Here is a 17172-nt window from a genome sequence, read left to right as displayed (position 1 = left end):
AGGAGGCTGGAGAGGAAATTGCTGAGGCCTTGACAGAAATCTTTGGATCCTCGCTGTCTTCAGGGGATGTCCCGGAGGACTGGAGAATAGCCAATGTTGTTCCTCTGTTTAAGAAGGGTGGCAGGGATAATCCCGGGAACTACAGGCCGGTGAGCCTTACTTCAGTGGTAGGGAAATTACTGGAGAGAATTCTTCGAGACAGGATCTACTCCCATTTGGAAGCAAATGGACGTATTAGTGAGAGGCAGCACGGTTTTGTGAAGGGGAGGTCGTGTCTCACTAACTTGATAGAGTTTTTCGAGGAGGTCACTAAGATGATTGATGCAGGTAGGGCAGTAGATGTTGTCTATATGGACTTCAGTAAGGCCTTTGACAAGGTCCCTCATGGTAGACTAGTACAAAAGGTGAAGTCACACGGGATCAGGGGTGAACTGGCAAGGTGGATACAGAACTGGCTAGGCCATAGAAGGCAGAGGGTAGCAATGGAGGGATGCTTTTCTAATTGGAGGGCTGTGACCAGTGGTGTTCCACAGGGATCAGTGCTGGGACCTTTGCTCTTTGTAGTATATATAAATGATTTGGAGGAAAATGTAACTGGTCTGATTAGTAAGTTTGCAGACGACACAAAGGTTGGTGGAATTGCGGATAGCGATGAGGACTGTCTGAGGATACAGCAGGATTTAGATTGTCTGGAGACTTGGGCGGAGAGATGGCAGATGGAGTTTAACCTGGACAAATGTGAGGTAATGCATTTTGGAAGGGCTAATGCAGGTAGGGAATATACAGTGAATGGTAGAACCCTCAAGAGTATTGAAAGTCAAAGAGATCTAGGAGTACAGGTCCACAGATCACTGAAAGGGGCTACACAGGTGGAGAAGGTAGTCAAGAAGGCATACGGCATGCTTGCCTTCATTGGCCGGGGCATTGAGTATAAGAATTGGCAAGTCATGTTGCAGCTGTATAGAACCTTAGTTAGGCCACACTTGGAGTATAGTGTTCAATTCTGGTCGCCACACTACCAGAAGGATGTGGAGGCTTTAGAGAGGGTGCAGAAGAGATTTACCAGAATGTTGCCTGGTATGGAGGGCATAAGCTATGAGGAGCGATTGAATAAACTCGGTTTGTTCTCACTGGAACGAAGGAGGTTGAGGGGCGACCTGATAGAGGTATACAAAATTATGAGGGGCATAGACAGAGTGGATAGTCAGAGGCTTTTCCCCAGGGTAGAGGGGTCAATTACTAGGGGGCATAGGTTTAAGGTGAGAGGGGCAAAGTTTAGAGTAGATGTACGAGGCAAGTTTTTTACGCAGAGGGTAGTGGGTGCCTGGAACTCACTACCGGAGGAGGTAGTGGAGGCAGGGACGATAGGGACATTTAAGGGGCATCTTGACAAATATATGAATAGGATGGGAATAGAAGGATACGGACCCAGGAAGTGTAGAAGATTGTAGTTTAGTCGGGCAGTATGGTCGGCACGGGCTTGGAGGGCCGAAGGGCCTGTTCCTGTGCTGTACATTTCTTTGTTCTTTGTTCTTTGTTCTTTGAGTTCCCCACCCGCCGCTCTGCCAGTGTGTTCCCCACCCGCCGCTCTGCCAGCGAGATCCCCACCCGCCGCTCTGCCAGCGAGATCCCCACTCGCCGCTCTGCCAGCGAGTTCCCCACCCGCCGCTCTGCCAGCGAGTTCCCCACCCGCCGCTCTGCCAGCGAGTTCCTCACCCGCCGCTCTGCCAGCGAGTTCCTCACCCGCCGCTCTGCCAGCGAGATCCCCACCCGCCGCTCTGCCAGCGAGTTCCCCACCCGCCGCTCTGCCAGCGAGTTCCCCACCCGCCGCTCTGCCAGCGAGTTCCTCACCCGCCGCTCTGCCAGCGAGATCCCCACCCGCCGCTCTGCCAGCGAGTTCCCCACCCGCCGCTCTGCCAGCGAGATCCCCACCCGCCGCTCTGCCAGCGAGTTCCTCACCCGCCGCTCTGCCAGCGAGTTCCCCACCCGCCGCTCTGCCAGCGAGTTCCTCACCCGCCGCTCTGCCAGCGAGTTCCTCACCCGCCGCTCTGCCAGCGAGATCCCCACCCGCCGCTCTGCCAGCGAGTTCCCCACCCGCCGCTCTGCCAGCGTGTTCCCCACCCGCCGCTCTGCCAGCGAGTTCCCCACCCGCCGCTCTGCCAGCGAGTTCCTCACCCGCCGCTCTGCCAGCGAGATCCCCACCCGCCGCTCTGCCAGCGAGTTCCTCACCCGCCGCTCTGCCAGCGAGTTCCCCACTCGCCGCTCTGCCAGCGAGTTCCCCACCCACCGCTCTGCCAGCGAGTTCCCCACCCGCCGCTCTGCCAGCGAGTTCCTCACTCGCCGCTCTGCCAGCGAGTTCCCCACCCACCGCTCTGCCAGCGAGTTCCTCACCCGCCGCTCTGCCAGCGAGATCCCCACCCGCCGCTCTGCCAGCGAGTTCCTCACCCGCCGCTCTGCCAGCGAGTTCCTCACCCGCCGCTCTGCCAGCGAGTTCCCCACCCACCGCTCTGCCAGCGAGTTCCCCACCCACCGCTCTGCCAGCGAGTTCCCCACTCGCCGCTCTGCCAGCGAGTTCCCCACCCACCGCTCTGCCAGCGAGTTCCTCACCCGCCGCTCTGCCAGCGAGTTCCTCACCCGCCGCTCTGCCAGCGAGTTCCCCACCCGCCGCCCTGCCAGCGAGTTCCCCACCCGCCGCTCTGCCAGCGAGATCCCCACCCGCCGCTCTGCCAGCGAGTTCCCCACCCGCCGCTCTGCCAGCGAGATCCCCACCCGCCGCTCTGCCAGTGTGTTCCCCACCCGCCGCCCTGCCAGCGAGTTCCCCACCCGCCGCTCTGCCAGCGAGTTCCCCACCCGCCGCTCTGCCAGCGAGATCCCCACCCGCCGCTCTGCCAGTGTGTTCCCCACCCGCCGCCCTGCCAGCGAGTTCCCCACCCGCCGCTCTGCCAGTGAGTTCCTCACCCGCCGCTCTGCCAGCGAGTTCCCCACCCGCCGCTCTGCCAGCGAGATCCTCACCCGCCGCTCTGCCAGCGAGATCCTCACCCGCCGCTCTGCCAGCGAGTTCCCCACCCGCCGCTCTGCCAGCGAGTTCCCCACTGCTATTCAATGACACTTAGTCGCTTTTTTGGACCCTGGGGAGTTCCTCACCTGTTTAGCCCATATTTAGGGTGCGATTCCCGGCATCGTTACGCTCTCACTCAAGCGAAATGAGGCCGGTGAATAGTGGCCACCCGGCCCCTTGTGCTGACTGCGAGACGCCGCCTGACCAGAGGGGTGGAACTCGGGGGAGCTGATGGCACCGTCGCTACTCCATGGATGGAGTTTATGCTGGCAATCAGCGCCTCCTCCTCCCGGTCAGTGTCCATAGGGCCGTGGGGTTCACCTTGGGACGGTGGGGAAGCTGGTTTGAGCCCCGACTGCCCTGCATCGTCCACTCTGCCAGTCCTGGCGGCTCCCCATGGTCTGCACCACCGTGTTGACGTCCTCGGCAATGCCCACCTGCGACTGGGACAAGCTCCGTAGCGCCTCGGCCATTCCCATGTGAGATCCGGACATGCCCCTGAGCCTCATCAAGGTCGGCCTGGTACTGGGTGACATCCCCCAGTGAGTCGGACATTCTGCCGAGACCCTCAGCTGTGACCGTCACCGACTGCGCGACGTCTTGGACACCTTCACTCACGGTGCCGACATCGTGCACCAGGCTCTCCACTGCGGTCGCCACCCTCGCAGTGTTGGCCTCGTTGCCACTCATTGCCGGCGACATCTCCTGTGCCCGTAGCCTCTGGGACTCCTCCAATCAGCCATGGATCTGCTGGAGTGACGCTGACATGTCCCTCTGTCTCTATCAGCTCCGGGTAACCCTGTTCCAGAGGCTCAGCATCAGGCTGGGACCCAGCTGGGTCCTGGGACCAGCAGCTCTCCCACTGCTGTCCCGCCTGGGGGGGTTCCTGCCTCCACCTGATGTGCATCAGCAGCTGTGTGGTGCTCAGACTGTGCCCCAGGAGCCTGTCCACTGACATGTCCCACCGAGGTGTGTGTCTCTGCGCTGGGGGAGGGTGGGGGTGACAGCTCTGACGCTCCGATCAGCGCATCCTGGGAGCTCCCCTGCGACGTGTTCCCCTGGGAGGCAGGAGAGGGGCCGCCCGGGATGGGCCGGTGCCGTCGGCTGGAGGACCTGCGGGAGAATGGACATGTGGTCAGTGGGAGGGATGGGCCAGTCAGTTCGGCAATAAGAACTCACGTTTGACAGGTCCTCCAGTGGAGCCTTGTGGTCCCTCACCTCTGCGGCGCCCGCCCACCTCCGCGTTGGTGACCGCTCTGTTCTCGGCCACACAGGTCACCTCCAGGGCCCGCTCCTCAAAAGGGGTGAGGATTCTTAAGTCTGGCTCCCACCACCAGTCTGGGCCCTCTCACACGTGTGGTTCAAAGTGTGGGAGGAGGGAGTGGAGGGAGGGTTGGGAGGTTGAAGGAGGAGGGGGTTGAGGGTGCGATGGGGGTGGATGCTCCCTTGGAGGGGGTTGGGGGCATTGGTGTCTACTCACCCTTGCTGCCCGGTGTACGTCGTTGACCTATTTTCGGCACTGCAGGTCAGTCCTCCTGGCCACACCCCTGGAGCTCACGGTTGCCGTGCCCTCGTCCCAGGCAGCACTGGCTGCCCTGTGGCTGACCCTCTTCAGGCCCCTCCACAGTCCCCTTACAGCACCCTCTCCCTTATAGGACCCATACCTGTCATCCCCCCCAACCTCCTGCAGCCCCTACATACCTGCCCTGCACACCTCCACCCTTCAACCCCCCTCCACCCTTCTTTCATGGGCATGGCTCCCCTTGGCCCTTGGCAGCGGCACCCTGGCAGTGCTCTAGCCAGCTGGGTAATGCCACAGTGCCCACATTCAAGGGGGAGGGCCAGGGTGTTTCCTTGCACTGACCCTGACCACCCAGGGGTCTCCGATGGCCCAGGAGACCCCCTGGGTGCCGTTGTGACTGGTCCACGTTCTTGTGGACCAGTACTGATTGGCGCCCGGCTGCAGCCTCTCTGGGGGAGGCCGGTAAATCAATGGAGGCCGGTGGATCTCGGGTAAGTAGGTCTTAAGTAGGTTTAAGACCTACTTCCGGGAGCACAGTTTGGTCTCGGCCCTTTTGGGTGGACTTCCGACTCCAATGTCCCGCTGGAGGCTGCCGAGAATCCTGCTGAGGCTCTGCCAAGATTCTCCGATCCCGTTGTGTACTCGCTCGAGCTCAACGCGGCCAGGGAATCGCACCCAAAGGTTTTATTTACAGCACAATATACACAGAGCCCAGTACATCCCAACCCGGTGCCTTACTGGACGTTTAATACAGAGGTTAATAGAAATTCCCTGCCCCTAACGGAGAGCTGGTACTCAGCACAGGCCACAGGGAAGATAACCATTCTCACCCCCTGGGTGAGAAATACAAATTACAAATAGGCAGAAATCCAATCACAATTCTTGATGCAAGGGACCTTGCTCAAAGTTTGAGGAACTTTAGTTGGTGAGCTAGAATAGGCAGTGATACTAATTATACTAACAATTTTATCAGCGCTTTTAATAATACTGAACTCATGATTGTTAATAAAATTCTCAGTAAACTAAGAATCTGAAATAATGACATCAGAACAAATTGAAAGTGTTGGATCCACACAACAGGTAGGTCAGCATCTGAAAGGGAAGAAGTAAACTCAGATCGTGGCCAAAATCTTCCTCCGATCTCAACCTACTCGTCCAGGCCACATACGTCTGCGAGAGAGATAAAGTGCTGCCTAAAAGGGATATATGATTCTGCTCCAAATCTTCAGCAATTCATTAAAATATCAATTCCATCCCAGTACCAGTACAGCCCCTAATATTGCACATTTGACACATCAGTAAGTGTGAATAGTGACTGCTCTGTTTATTAATGAGAGACATTTTGTGCAAAGGATTCCAATATGAAACTCGGTGCTTTAAGTGCCTTCACAGCAACTAGAAAGGATTTAGCCGGATGTAAAACAATAAAGGTTAAAAGTTTTAAAGGTTAATATTCAATTCAGGTAAACCACAACTAAACACTAATTAAACCCTATGGGCTCCAAGCATAATACAACTTCAAGTACTGAGCTTAAATAGAAAAACAGAATCGAGAATCTGTTTGAAGTTTACCTGTTTCTTTGGCAGTTGTTGTGTTAGTGGACAAGACTGGCGCCCATGTCATTACAGAGTTTCAGGTGTTTCTGGAGTGACGCTTAAGAGCAGGAAAATGGCAGAGAGCCAGGTTACCTGAATGAGTCACGATGCAAATCACAAAGCCACCTGGCAGGCACGGGAGGGAGCGGGAGTGTGTTTGCACAGGCACAGAAATCACCCAGCAAACAGCTGACACCAACAGCTGTTTTTAAAGCTCTCTGTTGTCACTATCCTATCACCTGCAAAGGTCAACTCACTCTAACATCATTTGCTGTAATGCAGTCATAGTGAGGACTCGCGATCCTCTGCTGAACACCTCTCTAGTGATCCCACTACCTGGGGCTATGTTTTCACAGATAGAATTGGGGGTTTGGACGAACATAGATGACAACGAGCTTACATTTAATCAGAGAATTGCACAGGATCTGGCCATTCAGCCTCTCTGATCAATGCTGGTGTTGATGCTCCACACAAGCACCCTCCTACCTTCTCCCAATCACTGTCTCGGAATGTACTTCTATTCCCTTCTCTCTCGTGGGTTTATCCAGCTTCCCCTTCAACACCTTTATTCAGCTCATCCACTTCCTGTGGTCGTGAGTTCCATTCACTCGCCATTCTCTGGGTAAAGAAGTTTTTCCTGAATTCCCCATTGTCTTTATCTTGTATTGATGGATTTATTAGCAGATATTTTATACGGATGGTCTCTAATTCTGATGTTCCCCACAAGTGGAAACCCTTTGTCAGTGTTTAAACTATCAAACTCTTTCATAATCTGAAAGACGTCTATCAAGCCAGTCCGTCAGTCTTTACTTTGCTCAAGAAAAATGAGCTTGACAGAATGTCAAATCTGGGGTTGATAAAACGAATTGAAGAACCAATGGATTGGGCGAACTCTATGTTCTGCGTAAAGAAAAGAAATAATGACCTGAGAATGGATCCCAAAGATCTCTATTGGAACATCAAGAGAGAACATCAAGAGGAATTCCAGGCGTCAGAGTGTACATAAGAACATAAGAACTAGGATCAGGAGTAGGCCATCTGGCCCCTCGAGCCTGCTCCGCCATTCAATGAGATCATGGCTGATCTTTTGTGGACTCAGCTCCACTTTCCGGCCCGAACACCATAACCCTTTATTCCTTTATTCTCCAAAAAACTATCTATCTTTATCTTAAAAACATTTAATGAAGGAGCCTCAACTGCTTCACTGAGCAAGGAATTCCATAGATTCACAACCCTTTGGGTGAAGAAGTTCCTCCTAAGCTCAGTCCTAAATCTACTTCCCCTCATTTTGAGGCTATGCCCCCTAGTTCTGCTTTCACCCGCCAGTGGAAACAACCTGCCCGCATCTATCCTATCTATTCCCTTCATAATTTTATATGTTTCTATAAGATCCCCCCTCATCCTTCTAAAGTCCAATGAATACAGTCCCAGTCTACTCAACCTCTCCTCGTAAACCAACCCCCTCAACTCTGGGATTAACCTAGTGAATCTCCTCTGCACACCCTCCAGTGCCAGTACGTCCTTTCTCAAGTAAGGAGACCAAAACTGAACACAATACTCCAGGTGTGGCCTCAATCATACCTTATACATTTGCAGCATAACCTCCCTAGTCTTAAACTCCATCCCTCTAGCAATCAAGGACAAAATTCCATTTGCCTTCTTAATAACCTGTTGCACCTGTAAACCACCTTTTTGCGACTCAGGCACTAGGACACCCAGGTCCCTCTGCACAGCAGCATGTTTTAATATTTTATCATTTAAATAATAATCCCTCTTTCAGTTATTCCTACCAAAATGGATAACCTCACATTTGTCAACATTGTATTCCATCTGCCAGACCCTAGCCCATTCACTTAGCCTGTCCAAATCCCTCTGCAGACTTCCAGGGCGGGATTCTCCAATCCCGCGGCAGAGTGTCCATGTCGTCGCGTTTTACGATTGCGTGAATGGGCCGCTCCCATGACTAATGCTGGCCCCTCCAGGGGGCCAGCGGTTTGCGCCGCTCCAGCTGCAGATCCCAGCGGGAACTGTGCGCCGCGGGATCCGCGCATGCGCAGTGGCCTCCTTCAACACGCTGGCCCCGACGCAACATGGTGCAGGATTACGGGGCCGGCACATAGGAAAGGAGGCCCCCAACCACAGAGGCCGGCCCACCGATCGGTGGGCCCCGATCGCGGGCCAGGCCACATTGGAAGGCCCCCCCAGGGTCGGACCCCCCCTACCTCCCAAAGGCCGCCACCCGACCCTTCCACGCCGCGGTCCCGCCGGCCCAAAGCAGGTTAGAACGGCGCCGGCGGGACTCGGCTCTTTTCTTCTGGCCGCTCGGCCCATCCGGTCCGGAGAATCGGTGGGCCGGCCGCGTAGAGCAGCCCGCGACCGGCACCACGCCAACCACGCCGGTGCCAATGGCGCTCCGCTCTGCGGAGAATCGCGTGCCGGCGCGGGGTCGGAGAATCTCACCACCAGTATCCTCTGCACTTTTTGCTTTCCCACTTATCTTAGTGTCGTCTGCAAACCTGGACACATTGCCCTTGGTCCCCAACTCCAAATCATCTATGTAAATTGTGAACAGTTGTGGGCCCAACACTGATCCCTGAGGGACACCACTAGCTACTGATTGCCAACCAGAGAAACACCCATTAATCCCCACTCTTTGCTTTCTATTAATTAACCAATCCTCTATCCATGCTACTACTTTCCCCTTAATGCCATGCATCTTTATCTTATGCAGCAATCTTTTGTGTGGCACCTTGTCAAAGGCTTTCTGGAAATCCAGATATACCACATCCATTGGCTCCCCGTTATCTACCGCACTGTTAATGTCCTCAAAAAATTCCACTAAATTAGTTAGGCATGACCTGCCCTTTATGAACCCATGCTGCGTCTGCCCAAGGGGACAACTTCCATGCAGATGACTCGCTATTTCTTCCTTGATGATAGATTCCAGCATCTTTCCTACTACCGAAGTTAAGCTTACTGGCCTATAATTACCTGCTTTCTGCCTAACTCCTTTTTTAAACAGTGGTGTCACGTTTGCTAATTTCCAATCCGCCGGGACCCCACCCCAGAGTCTAGTGAATTTTGGTAAATTATCATGAGTGCATTTGCAATTTCCCTCGCCATCTCTTTTAATACCCTGGGATGCATTCCATCAGGGCCAGGAGACTTGTCTACCTTTAGCTCCATTAGCTTGCCCATCACTACCTCTTTAGCGATAACCTGGAACGCTTTGCCAGCGGAGGTGGTAGAGACGGGCACGATAGCATCATTTAAGATGTAGCTAGACAGATATATGAACGGGCGGGGAACAGAGGGTCGTAGATCCTTGGAAAATAGGCAACAGGTTTAGATAAAGGATCTGGATCGGCGCAGGCTGGGCGGGCCGAAGGGCCTGTTCCTGTGCTGTAATTTTCTTTGTTCTCTTTGCTTAACAATCATCTCAAGGTCCTCACCTGTCATAGCCTCATTTCCATCAGTCACTGGCATGTTATTTGTGTCTTCCACTGTGAAGACCGACCCAAAAAACCTGTTCAGTTCCTCAGCCATTTCCTCATCTCCCATTATTAAATCTCCCTTCTCATCCTCTAAAGGACCAATATGTACCTCAGCCACTCTTTTTTGTTTTATATATTTGTAGAAGCTTTTACTATCTGTTTTTATATTCTGAGCAAGTTTACTCTCATAATCTATCTTACTCTTCTTTATAGCTTTTTTAGTAGCTTTCTGTTGCCCCCTAAAGATTTCCCAGTCCTCTAGTCTCCCACTGATCTTTGCCACTTTGTATGTTTTGTATAAGAAAGGCTCATCAAAATGCTGAGAAACATCAAAAAGTCTGGATTGAAACTGAATAAAGCCGAATGTCAGTTTGGTGTTGACAAAATTACATTCTTGGGAGACAAACATTCTGCAAAAGGTAAACAACCTGACCAAGAGAAGATAACGGCGATATTAAATATGCCACGTCCTACAGATGAGAAATGAGTCCTCAGGATACTAGGTATGGTAAATTTCGCAGGAAAATGTATTCCTAATTTCACAGCAAGAACGACATGCTTGGGTGAAATCATCAAGAAAGATAGTGGGCGGGATTTTCCATCGGCAGACACCAAAATTGGGGCGTGTGATCGGGCGGAGAATAGCTCCCGACGCTGAAATCGCGGAGGGCGCCAGTTTGACGCCGAATCGCGATGCTCTGCCTCCCTGAAAACGGGGTCAATGTGACACATGCCATGCATAGTTGAAACACTGTTTTCATATGATTAGCGGGCTCACCTGCGATTCTCCGCCTCCGATGGGCCGAGTTCCCGACGGCGCAGTCCACGTGTGTTCTCACAAATCGTGAATTTGGCGTGGCGGCTACTGTGAGAGAGAGGGCGTACGGACAATGTCCGGCACCGCCACAGTCATGCCGCTGGCCGGGGGCTTCTGCCAGGGCTGGTGGGAGTAGTGGGGAGTGGCCAGGAGGTGACCTGTGGGGTTGGGGTAGACGGGTACGCAACACCATTACCACCTCCGGCAGGGCAGCCATGCAGCTGCGCATGCCGCTGACAGTCCGCTATAAACCTGGTGCCCTGGGTCGTATAGGTGACCCCCCCCCGTGCCCTCTGGCCCCAGCTGACCCATCAGTTGTGTGGGCGCTCCAGCACAATCTGTCCCATCTTTTCAGCCCCGATCAGTGTGTGTGGGGGGTGTATAGTTTAAGAGCGGCTGCAGCTTGTCAGCCCTGCGAGTGTCCATCACGGACCCGGCGATTCCCGCAACGTTTTTTGTGGGTTTGATGGTGTTCCACGTGCCGCCGGTGCTAGCCCCTCACCAATAACAGAATCAGTGCAGGTGTGTCGCCAGGTGTGGTGAAAGTCCACGGATTCTCCGTTGACGTCAGCACTTGGTCACAGAAACGGAGAATCCGGCCCGGTATTTTCCAGTGGTCTAACAGACATGGACATGAGTGTTACAGGAAGCATTGACATCAGCTCCAGTGCTGAACATTTTGGACCTTACAAAGAAGACAAAAATATCGGCAGATGCGTTGAAAGATGGGTGGGAACAGCGTTATTGCAACAAAACAATGGTGAAAATTGGCTTCCAATTGCCTAATCCTCAAGGTCAGTGATTGGCACAGAGCGCAGATAGGCTCAAATAGAAAAAGAATGCTTGGGCTGGATAAATGGATTAACCAAATTCCATGATTATGTATGTGGCCTACCAACATTCTTAGTGGAAACTGACCATAGACCACTTTGTGGCGATAATAATGAAAAATCTAAATGAGATGTCACCAAGAATACAATGTACGATGATGAAGTTACAAAGGTACGATTTCGATCTCTGCATGCCAGGTCAACATCTCGTAGTGGCTGACGCACTACTTCGTGCTACGGACATGAAGGGAGAACAACATATGGATGAAGATGTGCAAGCACACGTGAATCTTGTAACAGAATCCTTTCCAGTATTTGATGAGGACGTTAAAACTAATCAGAGACGATACCATCAAAGATGAAATCTTACAGATGATAATAAAATATCCCAGTGAGGGATGGTAAAAGGATCCTGTTCCAAATATTATAAAATTAGAGCAGAGCTGAGTGCAGCCAATCGATCTTTGCTGATCCGCAATCTTTACGATCAATGATTCTAAAAAAGATTCATGAAGGGCACTTAGGCATAGAAAAATGTAAGCGTAGAGCCAGGGAAACGGTATACAGCCAGGCAGCAATCAAATATTCAAGTCATGGTAGAAAACTGTGCAACTTGTCAGAAATTTCAGTACAAACAGGAGAAAGAACCAATGCAAATGTGTGAAACAATAACGATTCCATGGCAGAAAGTGGGGATGGATCTGTTCTCCCTGGCAGGAATAGAATACCTGTTAGTGATTGACTATTTCTCCAACCTGCCAAAAGTGGTACAGTTAGCAAACTCATTGGCTAGGTGTGTTATCAAAAATACCAAAGGCATTGGTGCTCACAATGGAATACCACAAATTGTCATGAGCGACAATGGCCCATGTTTTAATAGTCACAAATGGACAGAGTTTGCACAGAGCTATGATTTTCAACATGTTCCTTCTTGTCGGCTGTATCCGCAATCCAATGGAAAGGCTGAAAAAGGTGTTCACATTGTGAAGCAGCTACTCAAAAACGCTAAGGACAGCCAGGAAGATCCATATCTCGAGTTACTTAGCTATAGAGCAGCACCATTGATGAATGAACTATCACCATCACAATTGTTGATGAATCGACAGCTCAGAACAACCTTGCCATACGTCCCAAAGGAACCAAAGGATTGAAAACTTGTGGGGAAACTCACATTTCCAAAGAGGAGTCAGAAGAGATATTATGACAAATCCACAAAAAGGTTGCAACCATTAGTAAAGGATGGCACCGTCAGGGAGAAGATCCTGATGGATGTGGATGGTTGAAGTTTGCAAAGGTAATACAACAATCAGGTCCTCAGTCACATATCATCGTCACCGATGACGGGACAGTTCTGCGAAGAAACAGGAGAGTCTTGCTGAAGGTTCAGTAACCCATTGTTTCAGAACCACAGGATGATGTGGAAAGCTACCTCAGGACAACTGAACAAATGCTACCTCAGCACACAGAAACAGAACAAGCGGAAAGTGTACAGAACCCAGAAACACAGCAGGAACCATCTTCAACAACAGAAAGTCAAGCAAACTCACAAGTTCACCCAATGCTCAGAATGTCGACAAGACACAGAAGAAAGCCAGGCAGATTGAATTTGTGATGTACTGTAAACATGTCAATAATCAAAAGCATTATGTGTATTGTGTAGTAAATTGAAAACATTTATGTAAATATTTTACATTTCCAAAGGAAAGGGGATGTGATTATATGCATAAGCAATCATGTAAATAGTAATGTATACAATCTCCAACCAAGTAGAGAACAACCACGTGACTCTGTTACCTCAGGGAGTCTGGAGATAGTCATCATAGTGGATAGTCATATTTGTAGTTGCTCTTAGATAATTTATTATAGTTAGTAGTTTTTGATATTTTTCTCATGTTTATCGAACCCACGTAATTGTTTTACAATAAACATTTAACTAGTCAAGAACCAGACGTTCTCTAGTGCATGATTCCTACCGGCCAAGCACCACAACGTAACACACACCACTAGTCACCAGCTGCCATCCTGAAAAAGACCCCTTTATCCCCACTCTCTGTCTTCCCATCTTCTGCCTCCCTCCCTTCTTAAACAGCGGTGGTATATTAGCCATTTTCCAGACGTCTGGGCCCCTTCCTGCCTCTAGTGATTCCTGAAAGATCACCACCAATGCCTCCACAATCTCCTCAGCTCTTCCTTTAGAACCCTGGGGTGTAGTCCATCTGGTCCAAGTGACTTACCACCTTCAGATCTTTCAGTTTCCCCGGGACCTTCTCCTTAGTGAAGGCCATTGCACTCACCTCAGCCCCCTGGTTCTCCTGAAGTTCTGGTATTCCACTGGTGTTTCTGCACCGTGAAGATTGATGCGCAGTAACTATTCAGTTCCTCTGCCATGTCTTTGTTTCCTATTATTACTTCTCCAGCCTAATTTTTCAGTGGTCCAATGTCTATTTTTGCCTCTCTCTTACATTTTATATATTGAAAAAAACTCTTGCTATCTTCTATATTACTAGCTAGCTTACACCATATTGCAGCCCCCCCCCCAACTCCCCCAACTCCCCGTTGCTTTTTTAGTTGTCCTCCTCTGATCACATGTAAAGGCTTCCCAATCTTCTGGCTTCCCACTAATCTTCACCACCTTGTTCTTTTGCTTTTATGCTGTCCTTGTCTTCCCTTGTCAGCCACAGTGGCCTCGTCCTCCCCTTAGCGTGTTTCTTCCTCCTTGCCCTTGCTGGGCAAGATCCAGATCCAGATTTAGATATTTAAGTGAGAAAGTCGACTCATTTAAATATGTCGCTGCCCGATTCTCTTAAGGCCTGGTGTCAGGCTGTCAGGTCGCCCGTGCCAGGGATCAGGCCCTGCCCTTGAAAGGTGGGGTGCGGGAGGGCTTGAGGAACTGCTGAGAGGTAAATTAGGGCCATTTAAAAACGGCACCCCGATCTCTTCCTTCCCTAAGGAGCCCTCTACACTGTCCCCATCATACACACATCAAACACTCCCAGTTCTTGGCCCACTCCCAGTTCTTCAGCCAATGGTGCATTGGAATTTTAAACCCGGTAAAGGGACAAGAAAGTTGTGCAGCTCTGACTCAGCAATATTCCTCCGGCACTGCATTGGGATATCAGCCATATGACTGCAAATCCTGAAGTTTAAAACTACATCCACCTGACACAGAAACAAGCATAAAAAATAGAATCCCTACAATGCAGGAAGAGGCTATTCGGCCCTTAGGGTCTGCAATTAATTGCTTGTGAAGTGGTGTGCAATGTTTCCGAGAGTAGAACAAATTTTCCTCTTCTAGTTTAAGTTGTTCATTTCTTGATGGGACGATTGTATTGCAGCCAACATTCATAATGCCTCTATTGTCTCTTTGCACAACCTGTTGAGGGTTGAGTCTATGGTCGTCCATAGTGATGTAACTTAGGCATGTGTGACTTACTGAAAGTAATGAGAGGTGGTGAGGTTGGCAGGGCCCAGTGAGGAACCAGTTGTACTGGTCAGGCTGGTTTCTGTGCATGAACTACCCAATTGCATTGCCACTGCCCTCATGAGCTGTCAGTGCTTGAGCTGCAAACCCTGAACTACCCGAGGGATTTTCAACAAAGCTAAACCCACTCCACCCAAGAGACTGCTGCTTCTTCACAGATATGTAAACTCGGCCGAAATTCTCCGTTTGTTGTGATTCACTTTTCCCACCGGCAGTGCACCCCCGTGGGGTGGTTTCAATGGGACAAGCAGCGAGAGGATAGAATCCCACCGCCAGCGAATGGTGCGCCGCTGAAAAAGGCGCAGCGATGGGACTGGAGAATCCTGCCCCTTATCTGTGGTGATTTGCTCTCTAAAAGTGAAAACTGGACAGTGAACCAATAGGTCACTTAAAAATTCAGAAAATGTCTTTATAGGGTCGCCGTAAAGAAGATTCCAATTTCCAAACCATGGCCAATGTTCCTCCCACAATCCTCCTTTCCCCATATTCTAGAGAATTCCTTCCCACACCCCTGCTAACTCGCTGAAGGCAAATGCCATTTCCAAATTGAGATGAGATAAGCACAGACTACGTCCCATATTCTGAGTCCTGTAATCAGCCTCTCTAGGAACTGATCGCTTCAACAAATGGACACTCAGTTTGGGTTCCGCAGGGCCACTCAACTCCTGACTTCATCACTTCACTCCTGAGTTAAAACATGAAGAAAAGAGATGAGGTGAGAGTGATGTGATGAATGTCAGTCTTTCAGATATATTGGGCGGGATTTTCCCGTACCCGGCGGGGCATCCCGGTGTGACGGAGTGGCGTGAACCAATCCGGCGTCGGGCCGCCCCACAGGTGCGGAACCTCTGCACCTTCAGGGGCTAGGCCCGCCCCGGAGTAGTTGGCACCCCGCCGGCCAGCGGGATAGAGGCCTGCGCCATGCCAACCGGCGGCGAAAGGCCTCCGCCGGTGGCGCGAGTCGGCGCATGCGGGCAGCGCCAGCGCTTGCTGCCGTCATCCCCGCGCATGCGCACATGGAGTCACTTCAGCACCGGGAATAGCGGATGACCACGGCCTCCGGTGCGGAAGGAATAGAGTGCGCTCACAGCACAGGCCCGACCGCGGGCCAGGCCACCGTGGGGGCACCTCCCCAGGCGAGATCCCCCGCCACCCCCTAAGAACCCGCCCGCCCGCGCCGACAGGTCCTGCCGGTAGGGGACCTACACTAATTTACGCCGGCTGGACCAGCATAGAACGGGCGGGACTTCGGCCCATCGCGGGCCGGAAAATCCGGACAGCCCCGGGGCCCAATGAGTCGCGCCGGACCCCGCCATTCTCCGAGGTGGGCGGTGCGATTTCTGCCACGCCAGTTTTTTTGGGGGGGGGCGGGAGAATTGGGAGGACGGCGGGGGCGGGATTCACGCCGACCCCCGGCGATTCTCCCCCCCGGCAGGGGGTCAGAGAATCCCGCCCCCTGTATTATATGTATTTGGTGCAGAAATGGTCATAGGCCTGGGTTACTATGTGTATGATTGCTGCAGTAGTGTTTTAAAGAATTATGGTTTGAAAGATTTTGAGAGCCAGAGGTGCAATTAAGGCATGGTAAAAGCTTAGGCAAATGGTTCCCTGTGGAGTTAATTAGATACATCCACTACCCCTGTTTTCCGGTGTGGTGCACCCCTGTTGGCAGCAAGATTCTCCCTCCTGCAGTCGGCCAATGGGGTTTCACATTGTATCCCACCCCACACCATCGGGAAAAGTGCAGGCGTGGGTACGCTGCAGGCGGGGCGGAGGATCTCGCGATGGAGAATCCCACAGATTGTTATTTCAGCTTGGTAAAATTATGCAATTAATGGGAGGAGTTACAGCACGAGGAATTATGAAGGAAAGCAGTTTAGTTGAGTTTTAGATTGGGATGTTAGCAGAAGTTAAGCACCTGGTTTCACTGTAGTTCAGTTAAAGATAGGTAGGTCTGCAGGCAGATCAGCAGTTACTTTCCAAACAGTTCAGAATTGTGTGGCTGGACGGTGAGCTGAAACAAGCTGAGAAGCAGCTTCTGAAGCAATACAGCCAGAGTTTCTGCATGGTTCTGACGGTGTTCAGGTCTTTTCTTTAAAACAGTCTCAAAGAACATCTGAAAAGCAATTATGCTTGGGCCTGCTAATTGTATTTAAAAGTGGATTGAGAGCTGAGATGGTTTGTTGTTTGAGTGGGAATAAAGATAGCAGTTAAGGGCCTTTTGTCACTGTATTGATTAGAATTGTTTAAGAGGTAATTATAAGCTATTTTCTTGTGTGGTGTGAAAGATATTTTAATATTTGTTAAATAATAATAATAGCTTATTGTCACGAGTAGGCTTCAATGAAGTTACTGTGAAAAGCCCCTAGTCGCC

At 51.3% G+C, this 17172-nt stretch overlaps 1 protein-coding gene and 1 long non-coding RNA gene across 3 annotated transcripts in view; one reads left to right on the top strand and one right to left on the bottom strand.

Annotated features, from left to right (window-relative positions):
- LOC140398688 (growth factor receptor-bound protein 7-like) overlaps nt 1-17172 on the bottom strand; it is a 274640-nt gene that overhangs the window by 193925 nt on the left and 63543 nt on the right. Inside the window, exon 1 of one of the 2 annotated variants that reach the window (XM_072487678.1) lies at nt 6153-6226. The exons of the other annotated variant lie outside the window; for it this stretch is intronic. Coding sequence (XP_072343779.1) covers nt 6153-6204 — 52 coding nt within the window. The 5' untranslated portion in view covers nt 6205-6226. Of the gene's footprint in view, nt 1-6152; nt 6227-17172 lie in introns of those variants that run through there. 2 annotated transcript variants of the gene reach the window in all.
- LOC140398689 (uncharacterized) overlaps nt 1-17172 on the top strand; it is an 83507-nt gene that overhangs the window by 23821 nt on the left and 42514 nt on the right. The window lies entirely within an intron of this gene.

The sequence above is a fragment of the Scyliorhinus torazame genome, chromosome 21 (genome assembly GCF_047496885.1).
Source record: "Scyliorhinus torazame isolate Kashiwa2021f chromosome 21, sScyTor2.1, whole genome shotgun sequence".
NCBI classification, from domain to species: domain Eukaryota; kingdom Metazoa; phylum Chordata; class Chondrichthyes; order Carcharhiniformes; family Scyliorhinidae; genus Scyliorhinus; species Scyliorhinus torazame.
The sequence above is the reverse complement of the archived record's forward strand: the minus strand, read 5'-3'. Positions and strand labels throughout refer to the sequence as shown.